Source organism: Arvicola amphibius, chromosome 1 (assembly GCF_903992535.2).
Source record: "Arvicola amphibius chromosome 1, mArvAmp1.2, whole genome shotgun sequence".
NCBI classification, from domain to species: Eukaryota; Metazoa; Chordata; class Mammalia; order Rodentia; family Cricetidae; genus Arvicola; species Arvicola amphibius.
Genome location: NC_052047.1, coordinates 187,573,910 through 187,599,574, shown reverse-complemented (window position 1 = coordinate 187,599,574; position 25,665 = coordinate 187,573,910). Strand labels below are relative to the sequence as shown.

The 25,665-nt window shown below is 45.1% G+C and overlaps 2 protein-coding genes across 2 annotated transcripts in view; one reads left to right on the top strand and one right to left on the bottom strand.

Annotated features, from left to right (window-relative positions):
- Positions 1-17: 17 nt before the first annotated feature.
- Gsto1 (glutathione S-transferase omega 1) lies at positions 18-11,678 on the bottom strand. Its single transcript, XM_038323870.1, has 6 exons — positions 11,539-11,678; positions 11,330-11,438; positions 8,394-8,616; positions 5,540-5,638; positions 1,141-1,247; positions 18-463 (listed from the first exon to the last, which is right to left on the bottom strand). The coding sequence occupies exons 1-6, from the start codon at positions 11,570-11,572 to the stop codon at positions 310-312; spliced, it is 726 nt and encodes a 241-aa protein (XP_038179798.1). The 5' UTR covers positions 11,573-11,678; the 3' UTR covers positions 18-309.
- Positions 11,679-21,975: 10,297 nt separating this feature from the next.
- Positions 21,976-25,665, top strand: part of Cfap43 (cilia and flagella associated protein 43) — an 84,386-nt gene continuing 80,696 nt past the window's right edge. Inside the window, exons 1-2 of the mRNA XM_038317984.1 lie at positions 21,976-22,155; positions 23,426-23,679. Coding sequence (XP_038173912.1) covers positions 22,091-22,155; positions 23,426-23,679 — 319 coding nt within the window. The 5' untranslated portion in view covers positions 21,976-22,090. The remainder of the gene's footprint in view (positions 22,156-23,425; positions 23,680-25,665) is intronic.

Genomic DNA, 25,665 nt, shown 5'->3' with positions numbered 1-25,665 from the left:
AGAATTAATGATGGAAATAATGGGAAATCACAGTTTTTAATTTAGAAATAATCAAAAAATTGACTTTTTTTGAAAACAGGAGTTCAAACTAGAGATGATGGTTTGGGGATTTTCAGTGAAGAGTGTTAGGACCATTAGAACTGAATTATTCTAAAAATAGAAATACAGCAGTAGAGGGGCCTGGAGAAAACCCAATTAGGCCATAAGGTCAAATCAGTAAGAAATGAGTCAGGGAGAATACTGGGCTAAATGAAAGCTTGTCATTCATATTAATAAAGGAAAATATCATTCATCAAGGACTCATGCCCTTCAGAGCCCATAGTCACAGGCCTCGTGGCTGTCCTGTAGGTAGAGATTTATGAAACCACGAAGGGTCTTGGCATCAATTAAGTCAGATGATACTATGGGGTCTTTCTTCATGGCTGCCATCCAGAGCTTAAGGTTTGGAGTGTGGGCTAGACACCTGTGGGAAGACAAGATAAGAGATGTGAGCTAGATGAAGCAGGTGGGCATCCCAGAACCCCAAATTACCACTGCAGCTTATCCCCCTAAACTTTTAAAATATATATTTGAGAACACCTAAAATGCCAGCAGGAACTTTAGATTTGAGGGCTATCGTGGGGTCTTTGTTTCATAGAAGAGGAAGCCAAGACAAGAGTGAGAGACTTGTCCAGATATAGAACTTCAGAGTGAGATTGACAGCTAAGTGGTAAATGCCAATTGTCTATATGAAATGTGAGAAGAGGTCGCCCCAGATAGCTGTTATTTCTAAGATGCAGAAGTAAGCCAGTGTGGCCAACTGTCAAACACAAAGCAGGAGCTTAGAAAAGCAGTATGGAAATCTTTAGAGTAGATGGAAAGTAAGAAGTGGTCAACTCTTAAAAAGAAGTCTACACCCTGTGGATTTTTAACCAGCAGAGGGTAAATTTTAAATGTTCTACAGGTAGATGCCTCCTGCTCCCTGGGGTCTGAGGATGACGATGAACAGGTAGCCTGACAGGTTCTGTACACCCAGGACTTTCCTCTCTGCTGGTTCTCATCATGCCAGTGACATTAAATATTTACCTTAGTTCAGAAAATTCCATATATAGTATTACAACTCTCATCCCAAATTATGCACAAAATATTCAAATGTCTTACTCATTGAGTTCCAGTCCTTCCAGCCGTTGAAACCAAGGCCACATAAGATAATCAACCATAGAGAGAGAATCCCCACCAAAGAAGGCTGACTTCCGATTAGTCAAAGCCTGAAAGTTAAGAAGATAAAACAAGTTTATTTGTGCAACCAGAAAATTCATCATCAGAAACAACAGAGGCAGATTAGGTAGAGCATGTCCAAGTCCCTTTTATCCTGATAGAGTCAAGTTGGGTTTTTATATGACTAAAGCTTCCCTGTAACCCAGACATTCTAATAGGAAACCTAAATAGATAGTGTGCCATGGTTTCAACCTCCCTATTGCTGTGACCCCTTAAAACAGCTCCTCATGATGTGGTAACCCCGACCATAAAATTATTTTCATTGTTACTTTGTAACTGTAATTTTGCTACGGTTATGAATCTTAATGTGAATATCTATTTTCTGATGGTCTTAGGCGACCCCTGTGAAAGGGTTGTTGGACCCCCAAGGGGATCATGACCCACAGGTTGAGAACCACTGTAGTATACATATGTTGGGAACACAAAGGTCCTAACACTCACATAATGGAGGAGTGTCTATATGTTATTTTTATTTATTAATAAAGAAACTGCCTTGGCCCTTTAAGAGACAGAAAATTAGGTAGGCGGAGTAGACAGAACAAAATTATGAAAAAGAGAGAGGAGACGCTTCAGGCAGCCGCCATATGTAGTCGCCATGCTTCCCCTCTCCGAGATGGACACAGGTTAAGATCTCTCCTGATAAGACATACCTCATGATGCTACACGGATTACTAAATATGGGTTAAAGAAATATATGAAAAATAGCCAATAAGAGGCTAAAACTATGGGCCAAACAATGCTTTAAAAGAATACAGTTTCCATATAATTACTTTGGGTAAAGCTAGCCGGGTGGTGGGACACAGCCCCGCCGCTCCTTCTGCACTCACAGGTAGCACTAGGGAAACCAGGAATGTTAAACAGGCAGGGTTGTCTTTTCAAAGGAAGAGATGTATAACCTGTTCTGGTCAGAAGGCCGGGAGTGGAGCTAATACCCTAGGTAACCTCCCTGCTATCTGACCTGGCTCCCCAAAAACTCCCACTGCCACAACTGGAGGTGGCTGATAGTCTAGGTGACCTTTGTGTTATCATATGGCCAAGGGCTACCTCAAGCTCCCAAATCCAGGACCAGAGGTGGCTGATAGCGCAGATGACCTCTACACTATCTGTATGACCAAGACTACACCAGGTCCTCCCCTAGGCCAGAAAGGTAATACACGTCACCTTTCTCTACAGCCCGGCTTATGGACGTGCACTTTGAGAAGCATTTCAATGACACTGTGCCTCTGTGTACGAAGGTTGTACTGTACTTAAATATGCCTAAAATTAACTGCCTGGAAGTTTAAACGAACACCAGCTCCTGAGGCATGCTGAGCCAGATTTCCTTCTTGCCTCATGCAGACTGTTACGCTGCCAGTCCTGGTGGTCACAGAGACCCCAACACTGATGTTCACTGTAGCACTGTTAGGAATAGCTCACCTGTGAGCTTTGCTGCCTCTCCAGAGTGCAGTAAAGAATTTTTGCTACTGTCAAACCTTAGAACACTGGACAGCAAATGGAAAGGACACAGCGTAGATGACTCTTAAAACACTAAAGCAGAGTGTAAGAAGCTATGACGGCATGCACATTGTATAGCTGCATTTGTGCAAAGTATGAAATAATCCAAACTTATCTCTGGTTGTTAGTATAGAGGCTGGTACTATAATGTGTTTATTTTTTAAAATGTTGTCAAGCTGTTCTTTTATGTATTGGGTGGTTCTCTGAATATAAATTTTTAGTTAAAAATAGTTAAAATATCCCAGTAATAGATAGAATTAAGTATTAACAGGTGGCAATTATTTGAGTAGCACTTAATTCAAATGGGATGTTCCTGAAGTTTAAGCAGCTGAGTTGATACTAGGGTTTCACCGAAGAGGGAAATTGAGAATATTACTTGGTTGATTAAACCTGTACCTGATGTAGGAAGGTAGGGTGCATGTGACTGAAACTCATTATCTTCATATGTGACACAGTCAAAGAATTTTAAAGACCAGAACCAAACCAATTTGCCCACTACAAATGACCTCTGCAGTCTTCCTGGGGGGCTGTGTGATCTCAGACAGCGTGGGTAGACTGTCCCACTACAAATGACCTCTGCAGTCTTCCTGGGGGGCTGTGTGATCTCAGACAGCGTGGGTAGACTGTCCCACTACAAATGACCTCTGCGGTCTTCCTGGGGGGCTGTGTGATCTCAGGCAGCGTGGGTAGACTGTTGACGTCTGAGCATTTGTCTTCTCACCACTAACATATGAGCCTGAAGAATGTGGACAGCACCTTTCCAGCCTCCCTGCTGTCCCCAGAAAGCCAGGAATTAGCAAAAACTGATTTAAGAACAAATATAAAACCCCACAACGAATTAAAGAAACTGAACTGCCCAGTACAGCAGGCACAAATTAAGATGCACTGGTCAATTGTTTTAGGAGCAAGAAAACTAAGGGAAGTTCCCCAACTCATTTTTAGGAGATTAGGATATTCATGATACCAGACCCAAATCAAAGTATCAGGATAGTGACTTGTAGGTCAAACCCATGTGCACATGGAGAGAAATTCTTTATTAACTGAGTCTAGAATACATATGAAAGTCCACTGAGCAAGATGCCATCCCCTGTAAGTCCACTGAGGAGAACCATGGCCTGGCCTGGCCTAGCCGTCTTGAGAGGCATGAGTCAAAGGATTTTCAGGTTGGATAGAGCCCCTGGCTCCTGGGGCACTGTGTGTCCTTCCCTTCCTGAGAAACCGAGCACTCCCGCAGGCAGGGAAGTGTTCAGGCTGCTCTGCTTTTCTCTGTGTTCCCTTAGTAGTCAAGGACACAAGTGTGGTCACTTCACAGGACAACTGTGTGTCCTGGCCTGTAAACATCACTATATCCTAGCAACTACAACTGTATTGATCCTGGCAACTGCCATTAGACTCTGTTTCTGACAAAGGCATAAAAATCTGATTGCTCAATAAAAATTACGACAGTTTAAGTTTTGCTGTGGACCTCCCAAGGCCTGGTTTACTTCCTCTGGGCTGTATCAGGTGACCTTGGCCCAGTAAGCAAGCACCCTCAGGTTAAAGGGAATGGGTTCGTGAACATTTCCATAGATATAGCAGATACCAGAAACATTCAACACGTAACATTAGCAGATTAGAGCTGGAGAGATGGCTCAGAGGTTAAGGGCACGTACTGCTTTTCTAGAGAAGTGGAGTTTGGTTCAGGTGGCTCACAACTGCCTTTAACTCCCGATCCAAGGAGGCAGGTATGACCGCACCCACCTGCCCCTTCCCCTCACACACACATATTTAAAGATAATAAAAATAAAGTCTTAAAAATAAAAAATTAGTAACAAGCTATAGTGAAATAAACTTCAGAAAGAAAAAGAAACCAGAACAAAGTCCATGCTCAGTGATAAAATACTTGGCTGCATCCCCACTGAAGGCAGCATCTGTGCTTCCCTCAGCAAACCCTGTGACTAAGTGTGAACAAGCAGATCAAGAAAGTTTTATCTCAAGGTCCAAAGGGCAGCTCTCCCCAAGGAACAGAAATCTGGGCCTCCTCAGGTGTCTGCATTCTTGGCAGACTTCAGAGTGGGAATTGTTTACTGCAACATCAGCAGGGAAAGCAATAGCATGACATCTGCTGTGTGATTACAACCAGGTTAAACTATCTTTTAAAATACAAGAACATAGCCGGGCGGTGGTGGCGCACGCCTTTAATCCCAGCACTCGGGAGGCAGAGGCAGGTGGATCTCTGAGTTCGAGGCCAGCCTGGTCTACAAGAGCTAGTTCCAGGACAGGCTCTAGAAACTACAGGGAAACCCTGTCTCGAAAAAACCAAAAAAAAAAAAAAAAAAAAAAAATACAAGAACATAGACTGTAAACAAGTGGAAAAGTGAAAACACGTGACACATTGTGGAAATGAGGTAACATTGTTTTCATTGTTACTTCAATGATGATGTACTAAATACTTCAAGCCCATAAGCCATGTGTGGTCATGCATGCCTGTAATTAACCCTCAGGTGGCTGAGGCAGGAGGATCGTGAGCCAGTAGAGGCTGCAGAGTGAGTTTGAGGCTAGCCTGGGATACAATAACACTTGTCTCAAAAAATTAAATAAAGATAAGAACAAATCAGTGATGGTACTTTTAGATGTTTTGATTTACATCAATAGAACAGCTTACAGAAGTCGGTTGTAACTTACTGTCATTTGGTGCAATTTCTAATTATCAGAAAGCCATGTGAGGGTGAGCATCTGAAGGAGGGGGGAAGGAAGAATGTAGAGAGAGATTATCACTTGTTATGGTGAAAGCTAAGAGAATGCGTACCTCCTCTAGCTTGCTCAATTCCTTCCTCAATTCTTCTTTTATGCCAGGATGGTCTTCCTTCCTCTTCTCCCTAATAAAGCTTGAAACCAAGGAGGGCACCTGGGCAGAATAATTTTTTTTTTTTAGTTTATCAGTGTGAGACTAATGCCCTCCAACACACACACAATAAAACCCTGATAGTCCTACCCCCATACAGATATAATAGGATCCCCATAGTCATGCCCCCAACACACTCATTCCAACACAATAGGACCCTCATAGTCCTGACACCCAACACACACACACTGGAACACAATAGGACCCTCATAGTCCTGACACCCCTCCAGAATGCCATAGAGACAAGTGTGGGCCAAGTCCCAATGTTTAGAGAGACCACAGCCTGCGCTCACAAACCTTGCTTACACTAGGATGTAAGGTTGCTTGGACTTCATAATTTGCAGGAAATGGAAACCACTTTGGCAAATTTGAGCCAGAAATTTCATAAATAGACACCAAGCAGCCTAGAACTGACCAAATAGCCCTGGAACCATTGGAACTTTCTAGAATCACACTGAGCTACACCAACTAAGAGGTGTCAGCTGCTGCCAGCACTAGTGAGCACTAATGGGCACTGGTGCTGCTCACACTGGGATGACTAGAAAGTCCACTGCCCCCTAGAATTTCATCTTGCAGCCACCACCACCCCTCTAACTAGGAGCTCTGCTGCCTGTTTGGCTGGCACCAGCCGCCCACACCAGGCCTGTTTGTTCTCCCTGCCCTTATCTCAGCTAACAGCACAGGAAGGGCCTAGGCAACAGGCAATGGCCCTAGCTGCAAAAGGAGCTGGGAAGAGCAGTTTTCTGAGTTCTTCTTAGACCCACAAAACACTATTTGAAGTGGACTTGAGTCCCTGAAGACGCGGCAGGTGTGGTGGCCGAAGCTTTAATGAGTGGGGCTGGATGTGAGCTTTGATACTCAGCTCTTCACGATGACCTCATTGTGAGAGAGGAAAGCCCGCCCACTCAGTCTCAGGAACTCCCATTGATGTCAGCATAGTTGGCCCTTTGGGGGCCTGATGACCGGCACACAGCCCTTCCATCCACACTGCCATCTTTGACCCATACTGTCCCTTAATAACTGCTCAATATTATTTTGTCAGTTCCCTTTGCAATGCTTTCAATTTTGGCTTTCCCTAAATATGCATTTTGTGTGGCCTGGGTTTCTCAAGCCTCCAGCAATATACAATCTTTACATAGTACTGTCTTAGCTTGGGTCTCTTTCGCAAGTGCCCAGGGGTGAAGATGACAAGCCCCTCCAGCAGGCCAGAGGGCATCTCTGTTGTGATGAGTCATGGCCTCCAGCACAGAAGCATGTGGCACAGAGGCTGCCCTTTCTCCGGATAAACGGGAAGAATGGTGGGCAACCATAGTGTTGCTTTCTGCATAGTCAGTAAATAAATCATAGAACGTGTGTCTGTCTGTGTGTGTGTGTGTGTGTGTGTGTGTGTGTGTGTGTTGGGGAGGGGTCACATGCACTCGAGTGTGTGGGTGCAGTACACCCATGCATGTGCATGTAGAGGCAGAGCAGAACATGGTGTCTTTCTCTGTCACTCGTCACCTTACTGCCATAGGACAGGGACTTTTGCTGTTCAGAAATTTGTGTTTAAGCCGTACTACCTGGGCTGGCTGGGCAGGGAGCTCTCCAGAACAGGGTGACACTACCCTCCCCTGCCCCTACATCACCACACACACACACACACACACGCACACACGCACACACACACACCAGCAGTACAGGGGCTTCAGGCACACAGACACCCCAGCTTCTTATGGGGTGCTGAGGATCTGCACCAGAGGCCTTGTGCTTGCAGAGAAGCTCTCTTGCACACAGAGCGTTTCCCCAGCCACCTCGGCACTCATTTCTACACCCGCCCAGCATTCCATGTAAATTTCCAGCCACTTCCTCTACTCTGTTGCCTTTATTCTACTAAGCCAGATGACTCCAAACCAGAATGTTCTCCTTGTCCATCTCCCTTCTTTTAAATATTTTTTAAAACAATTTTTCTTTATAGACAAAGTGCTCCTTTATATCCTGACTGTACTACCAAAGTAATTCATCTCACTGGATGTAAGAGAGAATCGCTATTCCTGGTGTCTAAACTCATGTCTTTTGCTCATCATCTCTCTGCAAATACTAATTTGAACTAATCCACTCTGATGATAAATAAGATGTAAAATCACATTTTCCCCAGAAACCTCAGTGGATCATCGCAGCTAAAGACTGGCCATGGCAATTAAGTCAGCTCTGGGCACTTTGTGTTAGATCTGTTTACACGTGACCTAAGAGGCTAGAGGTGAAACAAGAAATCTGCCCCAGAGCACCCAATAATCTGAACGTTTCCAAGCAGCAAGCGATCAGTGATGGACACACACCCTTCATGGAGCTCACATTCGCAAGGCCAAGAAGGCAGGCAGTTACCAGGGCAGAGAGCCTCAGCGAGGAAAAGCTTATCGGAACAGAGCTGGAGTCCTGAGCTGCCTGGACATGTTTCTGGAGGGCAGCAGGTTCAAGCATATACAACAAGGCCTCCTAAACTAAGTAAAAGAAGGGGAGAAGACTCCCAGCAAAAGCTGAGAGAGATGAGGGGCCATGTGGCAAGACGGGGTGGGAGGGGGGACTCGTCAGCGGTAGAGTCAGGAGAAAGAGCCAAGAGGGCCGACTGTGAAAGGCAAGCAGGGAGCGGAGCTCCAGAGCCCGGCTGGGCACGGCAGTGGAGTATAGTCCTCTGTTAATGTCCCCGGGCCCTGAACCATCACGAAGGGGCAGCGCTGATTTAGCTTAACACAAAACACCAGCTGGGATTTCATACACGTACCTTAGAGAATAACTCTAAGGTCATCCTCTGGCAAGCTCTCTCGTAAGGGTCGTCTGGGAGCAGCTTCTTCTCTGGGTACGCCTCATCCAGGTACTCACAAGTGATGAGGGACTCGCAGATCAAGCGACCCCGACTGTCCTCCAGAACCGGCACCAGCCCAGACGGATTCTTCTTGAAGAACCACTCAGGCTTGTTTTTCAGGTTGATGTTGATGATTTCGTGCCTGGAAGACACAAGACTATTGAAGAGAGCAAGGCATTTTCTGTTTTCCTGAATTAGCATTGATTAGGTCTCCCATCTACTTAGCGGATGAGACCCGGATTTAGGAAGCCAGTTCTGCGTTTGTCGTCACCATACCACATCTTCAGATTGAGAACTTGGTTCCCATGCCCTCCTGCAAGTGAATCACACAGAGCTCACTTTTGGTTTTATCTGACTAGCTTCACTTAAGGCCCCCAGGGTCCATCTTCGTCACACACTGTAGTGGTGGCGCACGCCTCAATCCCAGCACTCATGAGGCTGAGGCAGGTGGATCTCTGTGAGTTTGGGAGCTGCCTGGCCTATAGAGTGAGTTCCCGGACAGGCTCCAAAGCCGCACAGAGAAGCTCTATCTCAGGGTGAGACACTACTTACTTACAAAGCATCTTTATCTGCTCATCTGTCCATGGCCATTGGGTCCCACTGTTGTGAACAGTGTTGCAATGAACACGGGGATGCTGGTGTCTTCTAGATCTTGATAGGAGGCAACTAACTGGATTGTGCTCATACCCACTCAGTATACTAGACTCAGTCTGATAAAAACTCATTTCCTTTTGATTCGGTTCAAAATGAGTTGAATTGATTCAACAATTCATTTTGTTAAGATAAATTTTGAAATCCTTACAATGGTATTTTTTTAAAATCCTAAACATCTCATAAAATGTATCAGATTAAATCCACATGTGTTTTCAAAAAGGGGGGGTTAAAAATCATAAAAATCATAAAGATCATAAAGATCATAAAATCATAAAAATCATAAAGAGTATGGGGCTGGAGAGGTGGCCCGGTGGTTAAGGATTTGGATTTCCATAACAGTGTTTACAACTGTCTGAACCCCAGTTCCCAGAGATCCAATGCCCTCTTTTGCTCTGTGGGCTCCCACAAGCACATGGTGCACATAAACTCATATGCTCTCTGTCTCTCTCTCTCTGTCTCTGTCTCTCTCTCTCTTACACACACACATATGCACACACACACACATGAAAAATAATTTTTAAAATTTGTACAAAACAATAAAAAAAGAGTCCACTGGAGCCAGGCTAAATCCAGATTGTAATTTACACCCTGTATCTCGCAGAGACTATAAGAGAAGAAAGTGTTATGAGCCTTAAAGCAATGTCTGTACAACTCAAATCAGGTGCAGTGTCCAGAAGGACAAATCACTCAAAAGTTAGATATCCCGACACCTCTGATTTCCTGTTTCCTCGCCCACAACTGAGCAGATTTAGTTTATGGATTTAACTACATAATCCTTCTCAAAAACAAATACTCAATGTGAACACTGAAGTAAGCTCGCATGCATGCATGTAAAAAGGTTCATTGTGTCTGTGTGTGTGCGCGCGCAAGCATGCGTGTGTGTGCCTGCAAGTGTATGTGTGCACGTGTGTGTGTTAAAAAGTACATGTGCTGACAGAATAATGAACATACATACCAGCTGCTAAGGGAAAACCAAAACGCTCTGCCACAGAACAATGCTCATCTCTGAGGCTTACACTTTGAAAATAAAAGGCGGGTCCTGGGATGTAAAGACTAAGAACACACGAATGAATGCCAGTATTCTTAGCCACGCCTGTGCTCACAGGATGGAGGATGCTCCTTACAGAGAACATGCAACAGATGTGGTCTGTGTAAGATGTTACTGCTCCAGAAAGTTTCCTGGGGCTCAAATCAATCCTGGAACATAGTTATATGCACTATCTGAAGGTATCACCTGCCCCAATAAGAGCCTTCCTCTCCTCCGTTATGGTAAAATAATTTCAAATTTGCTTTGGGAAATCAGCTGGTGAGAAATGCAATTCTTTTCCACGTAGAGTTTCAGCGGGAAACACATTAAGACAAGGCATTGTGCCCTGAACTTGGGCTTTCCCATCCCATGTGGGCAGCAAATACCTTTTAGTTTTCAATTGGTAAAGTTCTGAGTAACGCAGAAAAATTTGCACTAGGTAAATACTAGTGAAAATATTTCCTATGTGTCCAAAACCATGCTCTCTCATCCAAATGAAATCAAAATTGCTATGAAATGAGAGTTAATTTTAAAATACTTCTTTAGGATACATCTTATCATTTAGGGAAAAGTGTTACCTGTCTAGCCAGTTCTCTTTATGGACTAAAATTAGTTTACAATCTTCAACTGTATCCGTGAATTTTTTCTTAATCGAGGTCTTCCAAACAGCAGAATAATTATTCTCAGAGAAAAGTCAAGTGACTCATCAATTATAGATGACCTGTAGGTCAATTACTGTTAGTTTCAATAATAAGGTTTTACAAAGAGGCTTTTAGAGCTATGCGGTGCACACGAAGTTTGACTCAGAACTCTGCTTGTCAGGTCAAGTTGTGACCTTTGCCTCTAGGTGAAGGCGAAGCTCAGTAGATCAAGAATCCCGGGACCAGAGCTGAGACACCCTCTACAGTGTTTAGCGATCGTGTGCAAACCACTAACTTCACTGAAGAAACTGCTTTTCCAAGCCGTGGAATGCTTAAACAGACTGGCTGACCTAGAGCCCTGGAGTCCGCGGCTATTCTCCCATTGAAAAATAAAAGGGGGTGGAGGTGGGGCGATACTTAAGTCTCCTACAAAAGGCTGAACACAAACCACCATTCTGAGGGTCTGGGGCGAGGTGGCCAAGCCCGCCACCAGCCCTGGGCAGCGGCTAGGGAGTCGTCCCCCTCCTTCTCACCGGATTCCCTTGGCCTTCAGGACCAAACGCGTCCTCTCAGCGTAGGGGCAAAACCTCATGCTGTAGACGCGGATCTGACCCTCCGGGACCGGACCGGGAGGAGCGCTTCCTGAAGGAGAGAGGAGGTGGTCACGGCCCAGATGGACGGAGATCCGGGACATCCCGGACATCCCGGGTCCCCGGAGCCTGACCGCCGCGGACAGCCTCACCTTTCCCCAAGCTTCTGGCGGATGCCTCGGACATCGTTGCGCTGTGCAGGCCAAGAGCCACGAAGTTCCCTCTCTTGTTTGCAGGCGACTCCGGAAGCACATGGCCTAGCCTTGGCTTGCCTTAAGTGCCAGCGCTCAGCCCCGCCCAGACCACGCCCACTAACCCGGATCTGGCCCCACCTCCCACAGCTCCCCCGCTTTAAAAAGCGGATCTATGGTCCCTTGCACCACGCCGTGGCAGCCTAAAGATTCACCAAAGCTGAGATGTTGAGAGACACCCCATTCCTCCAGGCAATTTCTCCAGAAAATGGTAGCCTGTCTGCCTTCACACAGGACTAAGCCCCGACCTCCCTATCTCCTATACCCAGTCCTTGGCCACCAATGCCCCCGTAGTCCAAATAGTACCGACCTCTGGGCTGCTGGGACCCTTGGAGCTAGGAACCCTCGGGCCCTACTCTCAGCTCTTGCTCTGCCCCAAGATTTCCAAGACTTGGGTCCTGTGGCCTGGGTCACCTCAAAGGCTCCTACTGTTACCTACGATTCCCTGGAGGTGGTCTAGCATCCTGGACAGACGTTCTTTACTGTCAGGACTAGCTTACATAGGAGCCACCATCCCTACTCACCCACAGAAGCACATTTTAGCCCACCAAAAGGACCACATATCTGGATCTCGTTAGTCTCAGAATAATGGTTGTGCTTTCAGAATTCCATCCATTAAAACATTTGTTTGGAAGTCCTAGAATGAGCACAAGCTAATCTAAGCACAGTGGATTGAGGAAATTTAGCTTCTTAGGTTCATAGGAAAAAAGAAAAAAAGAGCGGATCAGAGGGTGGGTGTGCGTTTCACTCACGAGTCAGGAAGTAGGGCGGAGTCTGAGCACCAGGATTCCCACCACCAGTGGTTGAAAGCCAGTAACTCTGATGCTATTTAGGGAATAATATGTCTGGAGTTTGTTTCCAGCTCTATTACTGGAGAAGCAGAGAATGTCCTTGGAGCTTGGTCCACTTTTGGTCTTGGTTTGTCTTGTGTCCACTGAAACTATGGAAGAAAATACCAAAGTGGGTTGACCGGCAGATACAGCTAAAGACTCCACTCAAGGAATGGCAGTATCCTAGCAGGTGGGGCTTCCCATCTGACCAGCCTAATAAGCAGAGAGCAAGCATGAACTTACAGCAAACCACTGTACAAGACTATTGGGCTGCATTACAGTAGAGATCGTGTGTAAGTCCTGGCAGCTGAGAACATAGTAGTGGGGCATCTGGGCATCTATCACCGCTGACCACAGTTAAAGTGGCACAGGACTATATGTTTTGTAGCTGTGAAGATCAATAATTAACTGAATTAAATGTATTGCAAAAAGATGAAAAATTTAAAACCCTCATGACAATACATTTTTAACATCTAAGTAATGCCCACCTCCCCTATCCAGATGTAGACACTTGATACAGCATTCTTCTGTAACTTTTCAAAAAAAAATGATGCCTAATTTCATACTTTTAAATATATAATCTTTATCAACAGGGTTAAGTTCATGTTTTTAGAGGTCACCTTAACTGCCTTACAGTTGATATTTAAATAAAACATTTGTTTTTATAAGTTAAGAATAACTGAAGTAGCTGACTATTAGCTTTTGCAACACCCTATTCCAAATATGAGAAAGGGCACCAGTCACTCCTGTAAAACTGAAGACACCCTGATTGCAAGAATAAGAGAGCCTTGCCCACAGATGGTCTCATGTGATGAACACCCCCAAACAGGAGCATCATCTTTGGGAACCAGATTGTCCATACAAGCAATAAAGACTCCTTCAAGGTTATCTTATAGAAACAGACTGTGGTTCTACCAAATCAGAGCCTGACCAGCACTATTAATCATGCATGCCTCTTACCCACTCCCCAAACTCTTCCTCTGTTTAAATCTAAAGCTCACATCAGCATCGGGAAAGAGGGATAAAATACCTAAATGGCCATTTTGGTTAAACCTTTTCAAACATTTTTACAATTGCTTTCATCCATTTTCTTCAGCCTAGAGTTGGGCATCTAGCCTAAGGCTTCAGTTAATAAACTTTCTGTTTGGTTTAATCAATTCTATGACAGTCCCTAGCAGGGAAAATGGACTTCATCAAAGAATTCTGTGGAAAGATACTGGCTAAACTTTGGTTGAGTGAATAAGGTAGGAAGGCCAGAGTCTGGTCAAGGAAGAAAAAAAAAAATCCCCAAAATAAGAAGCTAAACAGGAACAAATGGGATAGAAAGAAAGATAGAAAGAAAGGAGCCTCAGTTAAACAGAGAGGAAGATGAATTAACTGTGGTTTATTCATGTAATGGAAACCAATAAACTACAGACCTAGCTTCCAACTCAAGTACATCCCAGAAACATGACTGAGTCCTAAAAGCAAGGCACAGTAAGAGATACATTATGACTCTATATTAACTTTAAGACATGCAAAATGAAACACACATTGGTTATTGCAGTACCTATATATGTGGCAGAATTAAAAAGCAATAAAAACTACCTACAGAGTTCACAGTAATATTTCCCTCCAACTGGTAATGCATTACCAAAAGGGAATTGCTGTGGGTCGATGTCTTTTATCTTGTATTATTTTAATAAAATGCTGATTGGCTAGTAGCCAGGCAGGAAGTAGAGGCGGGGCAAGGAAAACAGGAGAATTCTGGGACATGGAAAGCTCAGTCTTCAGTCGTCACCCAGACATAGAGGACGCAGATGCAAATGCCTCACTGATGAAAGGTACCAAGCCACGTGGCTAAGACAAACAAGAATTATGGGTTAAGATGTAAGAATTAATTAATAAGAAGCCTGAGCTAATAGGCCAACTAGTTTATGATTGATGTAGACCTCTGTGTATTTCTTTGGGACTGAATGACTGCAGAACCAGGCAGGACAGTAACCTTGGTCAACAGGGAAAGGGAGAGGACCAGTTCATGTTGTGCAAGGGGTGATTCAAGAATTTCGGCTGGAAGACGTCTTCTAGACAGTGACACTGCCGTGACACGGATGAAGTGGGGGCAGGGACAAGATCAAGGCAGACTCTGCAGTCATTTGAGAACTTTGTATATTTTTTATTACCAGTGGCCATGTCAAAGGAGAGCACCAAATGGCAATTGACCTCAGGGGGTCGGCCCACCAGGAAGGAAAGCTCTGATGGGTGAATCTGGTGGGTGAGCCTCGGCCCCAGAATGTCCCTTGCTGCTCGTATGCCTTACGTGTCTGCCAGTGCCGTTTTTCTCTGGTATCTGACACGGTGTGAATGGACATGGGAAGATCGCCTCTGCCCTTCATGTAATGTGATTATCTCTTGAAAATATCCTGTTCTACTGGGCATTTTTACCTGTGGATTATTATGAAAATGATTTCCTCCTAAGTTGTACTGTTTAACACAATGAAGCAATGATTTTATCCAATAGTAGTTTAGTTTAAATAAGATTTTGATGATTCATTGTCTTTAATAAATATAGTAAGGGATTATAATAGAGGTTAGCTTAATGGAAAAACTAATACAGGGAAAAGCAAGATAAAGCAGAGGCTGCAGAGGATAAAAAATAAAACAAAGAAGTGTCACACACCTAGATCACAGGAGTTTCCCCTAAGGAGCCTTATAGACTGTAGCTTAGATTAAAGGTGAAGAGAAACAGCCGAGTCACAGAAGCCCAGCTAGCTCGACTTCTTTTAATCTTAATGTTGAGAGATGTGTTCACAGGTTTCAGAATGCATCATAGTTAAATCAAAGCTTTAAATATGACTTAGGGTAGGCTGAGATGTTTTTGTTAGCTTTGATAGCTTTGAGAGAGAGAGAGAGAGAGAGAGAGAGAGAGAGAGAGAGAGAGAGAGAGTTCCCCTTTCCACTGGCCCCAGAGAATTATGTTTTACTCTCTCGGATAGAAAAGTCAAGTTGGTTGATGGTCTGCCAACTCTGTAGACTCCCCTCAAACCCAGAGCTCCTGGAGGTTGGTCCTCACAGCGGCAATATTTTACTCTATGTTATTCTGAAAAACATTTTAAGAAAGTGATTTTTTTCCTTTTTTGAGAAAGTGTCTCTCTTCATAGTCCTGTCTATCCTAGAACTCACTATGTAGACCAATCTTTGAATCCACAGAGATCCACTTGTCTCTGTCTCCCAAAGTGCTAGGATTAAAGGCATGTGCCACCATGCATGGCTAAGACACTGTTTTTTTACAATAGAAAAGCATCTTTTCCCTGTCACCGCCAAGGCTCATAATCTACCGCCATGGCCAAGGAAGGCTTTGCTGCTGTAGGGGTAAGGGACGTTAATGCTGTTTTTCAAGAAGTGCTGAAGATCACCCTCATCCGCAACAGCCTAGCATGTGGCATATGTGATGCTGTCTTAGACAAGCGCCAAGCCCATCTTTGTGTGCTTGCATCCAATAGGGATGGGCCTGTGTATGTCAAGTCGGTGGGGGAACTTCGTGCTGAGCACCAAAGTAGCACAATGAAGGCTGAAGACAAGGAACCAGGAGAATGGGTAGGCCTCTGATCCATGGGTGCAGAGAAACAGCCAAGGAGAGTGGTTGGCTGCATCTGTGCAAGGCTTAGAAGTTATGATAAAGAATCTCAGGTCAAGGGTGTCACCAAAGAATAATTTAAACCCAAGAAATGAATAAATAAATATTTTGGCTCATGGGGGGAGAATATAAAAAACTTGCATTGTTAAAAGGCAACTGTCTAAAAGATGAAGTAGAGCTATTTATGCAAGTAAAAATAAATTCAAAATACATTATTAAATTAAAATGCTGCAGAATAGTATGTTAAAAGTTAATCAAGTTCACTGTTCACCTGTGAGAGAGAGAGAGAGAGAGAGAGAGAGAGAGAGAGAGAGAGAGAGAATGTGCTGTCGATAGCATGGATGAAAAACTTAGAGTCTGTGGTCGTTTGAATGTACCCCCCCACCCCCACCCCCCACTCCTGCAAGCTCATAGGGAGTGGCACTATTAGGAGGTGTGGCCCTGTTGAAGGAAGTGTAGTCTTTACACTGGGCTACTTCTCCAGCACCATGCCTGCCTGTATGTCTCCACACTCCTCACCGTGATGGACTGAACCTCTGAACTATAATGAGCCACCACCATTAAATGTTTCCTTTGTAAGAGCTGCTGTGGTCACGGTGCCTCTTCACTGCAATGAAGACCTAACTAAGACAGTTCAGCTGTTAGCTCAAAATCAATACACTTTAAAAGGACAGAGCTGTTTTCCCAACTGCAGTCTGGTCCCAGATTCTCCGAAAACTGCTACCATATCGTGTCCTTTCTGAGAGTCACAGTTCCTCACGGCTTAACACTCCGAAAGCAGGGATTTGTCTTCAAATCATGGTGCGCTGTGTGGCAACACTAGTGCTGTTGAACCCGCAGGATGGATGTCCATGGCTTGGAATAAAAGCCCCAAAGAGCAGAGAGCACATTTGCTGTGTCCTTAAGTGAAAAGCTATTATAGGCTCAGTGGGTAGTTAGTGCTGGAAGGTAAGAACTCCTGGAGACGACAGGCGTGATCTGAAATGCAGTTCAGGGATCTGGGTTCAAAATGAGCAGGCTGAAGCAATATTTCAATTTATGCCATATGCAATTTCCTTTTCTTAGACTCAACGGATTAAAACAGGAAAAAGAGAATCTATTCTAAAGGAGCTGTGTTATGAAAACACTTTGCCTGGGTTTAAAAGAGTGATTTCAATAAATGCAAAGTAAAAGTCCTCCAATGATGCTACAATTTAACTGACAAAGTAAAAGTCCTCCAATGCTGCTATAATTTAGCTGACAGATATTTCCCCTTCCCACTTGACCTTTTATTTAATTCAGCCAGCTTCCCTCACAGCCCTCCTTCTAGCTTTGTAACTTTCAGGAGAACTGGGTTTTAATTGAAAACTAAGAACAAACACACTGCTCCAGCAACTGCACCAACTGTGAACCAGACCACACATCTGTAATGCTGGTGTTATGTAAACATCCACTTTGTTGTGCTTGAGACAGACTTTTTGCTGTGTCATCCTGACAGGCCATGATTTCACGTCCTCCTGCCTCCAGTTCCCAAATATCAAAGGTTCTTCTCACACTGTTTGGTCTGAAGCCAAGCACAATCCCTACTCCCTCAGCACTGACTTCCTGTTGACGCAAGCTTTTGTCAACACGGCAAGTACCGTCAACTCACCCTGACAGGGAAGCCACAGAGCAGGCATGTATGTGGGAGAGCCCTGTTCTCTAGTCCAAAGGAACAGAGAAACATGAAAGACCCCGGAGGACAAAGCAATCGGCAGGAAGTCAGATCACATGAGGAAAAGTAGAATGTGCTGAGCTTTTGTGGGATGTTAAGATGAATTGAGACAGGTAGGGAACCCAGAGAAAGAAAGAAAAAAACCCACCAAGACAAACCTCCGAGACTATAACTAGTTTTATCCAGTAGAAGCATGCTGTCAGCAGCAGACACAAAATAACAGACTAGGTCCCAAGGCCAGACTGTATATACTCTATGAGTTGTTTAGGCTTCAGATGTTACACAAATGGCGAACAAAGAGGAGAAAGTGTTAGCAAGGAACCTGTCCCCCCCTCAAGCCCTTAGTCAGTGTCCAGAGCCAAGTCCAATGGCAGATGGTTCCTCAGAGCAGAATCGCAACCTTCTCTCAAAGTCATGCCACTAAGCCACGCGTTACTGGATCCCCAATTTCAGATGTTTTCTCTAAAATAGCACCTTTGCTGTGTACTGCAACAGTTGCCCTACTTTGCAGAAACTTGAGACTTTTGCTAAAACCACTGACTCTTTCCCAGAGCCTACACAGCTACCTGATAAGCAGTAGAACTGGGTAAAAGACCTGATGTCCTCACTGCACAGACACTGCTTAGCGTTGGAGTGGAACCTCCAGCTCTTTCCTGCATGGTCTGAGAAGCCCTAGCTCTCTCTCTCTTTCCAAACCCCACCCTCTCAGAGAATCTCCAACAAAGAAAAGGCACCCAAAAGCCCAGCTCCTTCTTCTTGGCCATTGCTGCAGCTCCTACCCTGAAGCTAGAGCTGGCTTATTGCCTCAGCAGAGAAACCTATTATTGGGCTACAGAAAGAAAACCTACTACTTAGCTCTGCCTATTGACTGTCGATCATCTGAAAATGCTTTGTTCAAGACTACAGTACCAAGTGAACTTGCCATATTTCCTGTTAGAGCAAATTTGTACTTTTTCCTCCTTCAGCCTGGGGCTTCTCAGCGTCTTTAGTCCCTCAGACTTACTACAAGATTCAGAGTGAAGAACCAAAGTTCCTCCATTTTGTCCTCCACCTCCAACTGAGTCTTGTATAAGCTAATTCCCGTAAAACATTCCAGTCCTCAGAAATGGCTAGGGGCAAAAGTAACAGATTAACCCTCTGGAAAGTACAGAGAACCACAGAATGTCCCCACCTGAAGGTCAGCCGATAAGAAAACTTGACAAGCAATAGGTGAGGTTCAAATATAAAATTTCTGAAAAGTTCCTAGATACGAGCCAATCTCAATTGAATCTGTCATCCCACACCGTACTAATGGAATTTTTCTGGATTTTGCCTTTAATTAATGCCCTTTAGAAGGATGGGGCACCTCCTCTTGCAGTGAAAAGCTGTAATTTGTGAGGATGAGAGTGCCCTGGATGGACTAGTAGAAGTTAAGCAAAGAAAACAAGTCCAGCTGGGAGTTTACAAAGAGAGGGTCGTGTACACATGATAATAGCTATCACACACACACACACACACACACACACACACAAAAAAAAAACCCTGCAGGGTTGCAATCTGAGACCCTCACACAACAGCATTCCCGCCAGACATCTGTCCTTCTAATGTGTGTTCAGCCACAGACTGCAGCAATTGCATAGGACAGTAGCTTTCAGGCTGTGCCTTCCCCTGAATAACCCCATATTATAACAACCGTGGGGTTTCAGCTCAGCATCAAGTACCCCAGTCCACCCATTGCCATTTGCAGGAGCCCAGTGAACCTTGCTTGGAGCTCTGTGTGTTGGTCTCATGTTAGAACACTTGGGTGCCTGGGGTCCCTGGTGGTACTCCCTTTGCATCTGTATGGATTCCACTCTTGCCTTCACTAAGGCCCCTTTGGAACCTTTAACCATAACACACACATTCTATAACATATATTGTGTGTGTATGTATAAAATGGTGTGTAGTATGAGAGCTCATATTAGCAATTAGAATGAACTGGGATTGCCAATGGCCATAGTTATCGCCGTACTTGATTAACTAAAGCCAATGGATTGATGGAACTTGTGAGCTTACTGCTCTAAAATAAATTCTAGCATATGGAAAGACACAAATGTGATCATTTATGTTTCTGAAGTAACTCATTTACTGGCCTTGTCTGCGAAGAGAGGGAGAGAAGCGTGGCTCCACACCTTCGTCCTGTCATTAAATTAGCCTGAGAAATTCACATAATTGGGATTGGAGTAGTGTCCTAATTCAGGTAAAGACCAGGATTCTAGGCTTATACACACACATACACACACAGAGAGAGAGAGAGAGAGAGAGAGAGAGAGAGAGAGAGAGAGAGAGAGAGAGAGAGAGAGAGAGAGAGAGAGACTCATGGAATGCACACACACACACACACACACACACACACACACACGCACGCACGCACGCACGCACACAGGAATTACAGGAATTACAGGACAAGTCAGTGGGGAGCAGATTTGAAGTTGGCTAAGGAAAAAAAAGCCTAGTGTGGTGACTGATGCCTTTAATTCCAGCGCTCAGAAGGCAGAAGCAGGCAGATCTCTATAAATTGGAGGCAAGCCAGGAATTTATAATGAGACCCCGTTTCAAAACTGAAAGAATGAAAGAACTCAAGGAACGAGCGTGGGTGTGGGCTTCTCAAAGAGAGTTTATTAGCACAGGTTTAACATAGATTTTTAACTACAGAGCTTAAGAGGAAAGATTTCCACAGATGGAATAAAACGCCCTAGTGTATGTGTGGGGTTCTCAGGAGTGTTCCAATTGCATGCCTTAGTATTAACCTCAGATACAGTTTTCCAGCTCTCAAGTTATATCTCAAAGGGCTGCTAAAATCCACAGCTCTTTTTTTCTTTTTTTGATATATGAGGTTATAGGAGGTTCCTTGAATGGGATTAAAATGGTGAAGTATGACCAGGAGCCACAAGGATTACACAAAGGGGTTTGATTTAGACAAATCCCTGTACTGTGAAGGCAAAATCTGATGAGAGTTCTAGAAAATTTCAGGTCTCCAGCTGGCGTGGGTGTAAGGCCCCAAGGAAGTGCTAATGGGTTAGAATGTTTGGTTCTCAGTTGCCAGACTCCAGCTAGAGTGCCCTTTCCTTTCCCATGTCTCCGTGGCTTCCCATCTTTCTGTTCTACCTCGTCATTCTCGTTAAATGTCGTTGCTGTCGCTTAGCTGTTTCAAATATTTAATATAGTCTTCCTGGTTTTTCTCTTTAAAACTTCCCCTGACTTCACCTACCTGAAAACACCCGTACTTTATTACGGTAAGGGCAAGCGGGTAGGAAAGAACATGCTGACTTGCCCCGGAACCCAATTTGATCCCAAGCCCAAGACCAGGGCCAAGAAAAAGAATCCCAACAATTCCTGAGCTTGCCCCAAGATCAGGCCCCCAAATTCCCACCAATTCCAGGCCACCCTGGAAAACCCCAAACCCTAAGGAACCCTACATAAATCCTGCCTTCTATCTGCTTCTCGCCCTAGCAGAGCCAGCCACCCTCCTGGACTTTTCCCTCCCAATAAAGCTCTTTGATGAGGTTTGTAGTGCGGTATGACTTTCCGTGGTTCCTGCTTGCCAAGCTACCATTTCTGGCCGACCTGTAGTACTTCCACTGAAGAAACCCTCTCCCTCGGAGTTGTAACGCTTCCATTGGGGACGCCCTTTCCTTCAGAGCGGGAACACTTGAGTTGTGACTGTTCCCGGGACCATGCTCTCCCATTCCCGAATACATAGTATTTTCTTTGGAGAACCTCTGTTTGGGCTTTGTTTTGTTTGCTTTAGCTTGACAGTGGCCAGGTGAGAAAGAAAGAGCCTGAAGAAACGAGGGCGAAGCCCCAGGAAAGGAAGGAGGAGGACAGAGAAGGGGACGAGGGGAGAAGAGCATGGCCTGTCATTGGCCTGATTACTTTTGACTACTTGTGCTATCAGAGGGGACACGTGAAATGTTACAGGACCATTGAGACCTTGGCACTTAGGCAAGTTCCTGCTTCTCACTTTCCTTTGGGTGGAAAGTGGGCTCAGCCAGTGAGGGAAATAAATATTTCCAGACGTGTCACTAGGAGCAATGTGGTCAGGTCAGCATGCAAAACCAAGAGCTGTTTTTACAAGAAACTCTTTGTGGCACGGCAGAGCCTCTGCAGCCTGCAAGTCCAAGGGTCCCACTGCTCCCTTCCCCCTATAGGCGTGGCCCGCCAGCCAATGGGCGCGGGGCTCCCGGTCTCCGGGATACGGGTGTAAACAGTGGCGTCTCGGCGGGCGCCGAAGCCAGACCTGGCAGGACCCCGGAGTAACGGCCGGCCGCGGCCCGGAGTGGCCCGAGAGTGGCCATGGCGCAAGGCCGGGAGCGCGAAGATGCCTCCACGCATTTCACCAACGCCTCCCTGTCGGTGAGGTGCGACATCGCGGCCGCGCGGGGCGGGGTGCAGGGAAACCTGTCGCGACCCCCACTCCTTGGGCCCCCCTGCAGACTCGCTCTGCTTCTTCCCTCCCCTCCCCTCCCCAACCTCCAGCACCTTCCTTTGTGCGACCCCTTGGTGTCCGCACCGGATGATCTTCCCCTTGGTTTCCCGCTAAAGGGACCCTCGCCTGTTTGCCCAGGATTTCTTTTCCTCCTCTCTTTGTTTCTGCGCCCTCTTCCCGCCTTGGTATTCCCTGCACTTTGAAACCCATGGTGGCTCTAGCATATTAACCCCTTCACTTGCATCGTCTTAGGCGATTCCCATCAGCTGAGGGCCCCTCGATCCCTGCTCCCTCTCGGATTTACGTGCATTGATGCCGGGCCCTTGGAAATCTGAAAACGCCGTATGACAAGACTTTTCCACGTTCTTCCACGCTTGCGATTCACTCTTTCACTGCTGTGCTCTTCCCTTTCGCGAGGGACTCAGAAAACCTATGTCCTTCACTCTCTTGCCACCATAATATCTAAATAAAATGAAATTTTCCTTATCTCAGACGTTCCTTTCACTATGTCCTTACCGCACAAACTTCACCTAACATGTGCCTTTCATGTATGTTCTAAGCCTTTCGTTGGCATAGATTTTGTATCCTTTCGTTTCCCGCGTTTATCTGTATCTAAAGTCTGAAACAGGGCACATACTCTTCATACGTGTAAACTGCGAAGCAGTTGATGTGGTTTCCAACCATATAGCGTGCTGTTCCACTCAAAGAGTTTTGTTTTGTTTTTTAATTTGTCTAGTTGACTTTTTAAAACTTTCTTTTTATGAGCATTGGTGTTTTGCCTGTATGTATTTCCTTGTGAGGATGTCAGTTGTGAGCTGCTCTGTGGGTGCTGGGAATTGAACCCAGGTCCTCTGGAAGAGCAGCCAGTGCTCTTAACCACTGAGCTATCTTCCTCTCCAGTCCCTGCTTAGTTGAGTTCTGGTTGTTGTTTCGCTCTTTTAACTAAATTAAAAGAAAAGAGCCCGGCTACATTGTTTTCTTCAAGCTCCTTCACCTACAGAGCATCCCACTGGCCCAAGACCTGCTGATCTTTAAGTTTCTATTATTCATTGGCTCATATTGGTTTAATAGTGAACATGTGTGGTTATCTGAGCGATGGGAACAGAAAGGGGGTTAAAATCGGAACCAATGTTTTTCTAGTTGCTGTGTTAAAAAGGAAACGCAAAAGTATTACACTGATGGCGAGCTCTCTTTTCTCAAAGATGGGTGCAAGGCTTCCCGACTCAGAACGTCCATTTCATCAACGAGCACACCATCTGCTACCCTTCTGGGAACTATGTCATATTCACTAACCTTGAAAACAAGAAGACGACTGTGCTCCAGTGTATCAATGGAATTGTGGGCGTCGTGGCAACTAACGTTCCTGGTGAGGTTGTGGCTTTCTCTGACCGCAGACTGAAACCCATCATCTACATATACAGCTTTCCTGCACTGTCCAGAAAAATCAAGTTAAAAGGTATCTGGGAGACCCTCCCGGCAATGCCCTTCCATCCCTGAAACTGAAGGAGTTTTGTTTATGTTTCCATTGGAGACAGGTTTCTCTGTGTGTAGCCCTAGCTGTCCTGGAACTTGCTCTGTAGACCAGGCTGGCCTCGAACTTAGAAAGCCACCTGCCTCTGCTCGCTGAGAGCTGGGATTGAAGGGTGTAGCACACACCTGGCACACCTGGCAACTGAAGAATGTTTTTCTGTGAGCAAATCTAGTTTTTATGAATGGAGGTGGTTTATATTGTAAAAAGGGTTGTTTTAAATAGGAGCAGTCAAGCTGATCACCACAGGTTTCATTGAGTTGGCAATCACCTTCTGATTCAAAGTGTGCTGTGCTTCCTGCCAACACTGTTGCAACCTCAGAAACTACTCCAAAGGGCAGAAACAGCCTGCTATGTTGACACACGCCTATGCACCCAGAAACTTAAAGGCTGAAAAGGAAGGCTTGTTGTTTGAGCCCATGAGCAGGAGGCCAGCCTGGGCAAGTTAGAAAGAAACAGCCACTCCCTCAAAAACACACAGATCGGCTCCCACCCCAGACCTACCAAACCAACAGCTTAGCTTTAACAGTCCTTCTCAGGTGCTTTGTGTGAATTTTAAACTGTGAGAAACACCGGGTTAGAGAACTGACTTTTCCAGGACAGTGTTTCTTCTTTCCTGGTGATTTATTGGAGTTCTAACACAAACTGGCGCTTGTATAACTAATAAAGATACGTCTAAACCCCAGTGTTCTTAACCACAAAATAGGGCTAAATGTGGTATTTACTGTTAAGTTTCTGGTGATGCACCAAGCGCTTGTCCCTGGTTACCTATTATTTTTGTATTACTGTTAAATCATTCACAGATACAAATGGCCTCCATGGACTGAGCTTGCTGTGCGTCTCCAGGAGTCTCTACCTGATACCTGCCCCCATTTAACACAACCTGAGTCTGAGTGTTGTGATTACACACACATGTAACCCAGACTTTTGGAGGCTGAGGAAGAAGGATCCAGAGCCTAAAACCACCCTGAGCTAAAAACGAGACCCTGCCCCAGCTAACAATGAAAGTCCACATGCAGAACAATCAGGAAGCTTTGGTGAAGCCTTGGTTTCAGAACCACGTGGGTCACACAGGTGTTTGGGTCAAGTCAAGCACGGTCGCTGTAGTTTGTGTGTTATTTCTAGGGAAATCACTCTGTGTTCTTCACAGATTAAGACACCTTAATGAAAGCTGTTATTAACTGGGACCCCAGATCAGTGCAGTTCCTGCGGGTCCCCAGATCAGTGGAGCTGGGAGGAGGACTAGATCCAGAAAAGCTATATCACTAGTGAAGAAACTCACGCTCCCAGCGATGTGGATTGTTCAGCAGTGATGTCAGAAGAACTGACTATTTGAACTAACATGTCAAGACAGACATCCTGCTCATTATAACATATCCCGTGGAAACAGGATTCAGCAGAAGTAGTAGAAAATATGGTAGAATACTCTATTTCAGGTGAAGGATTTTAAAATGATTGACGTATTTACTAACAAAAGTAAAACACCAGAGAGATCACAAAAATTAGCATGCAAGTAACAGAATGAGGAAAATAGGTGGGAAAATAACCGGATATCCTCACACCATTTAGGAAGCAGTAAGAGAAGACTGGGTGAATGACAAGGCACTTTCTCAGACAGATCACAAATCAGAAATGATCGATTATATTAAACTGATCTGGCTCAAATTTGTTTTTTTTAAAGTGTGGCCTAGGGCCAGCAAGATGACTCGGCAGATTAAAAGTTCTTGCTTGATAAGCCTTACTAAGCAGATTCAACCGCAGCACCCATGTAGAAGAGAGAAGAGAGAAAGCGACTCCTGCCAGATGGCCTCAGACAGGCGTGTTCGGCCACATACACAGCGTGAGCACATAACACAGGCAGCAGCAGCCCAGAAGGGAGTTGTAGTGTGGTGTAAATCCAGGGCTGTGTTTGTG

Coding starts and splice junctions, on each gene's coding strand:
- Gsto1 (XM_038323870.1), bottom strand. CDS start 11,572: ATGTCCGAGGCATCCGCCAGAAGCTTGGGGAAAG. Junction 8,617..11,329: donor CTGAAGGCCAAGGGAATCCG/GTGAGAAGGAGG, acceptor TGTGTCTTCCAG/GCACGAAATCATCAACATCA. Junction 1,248..5,539: donor AATTGAGCAAGCTAGAGGAG/GTACGCATTCTC, acceptor CTTAACTTTCAG/GCTTTGACTAATCGGAAGTC.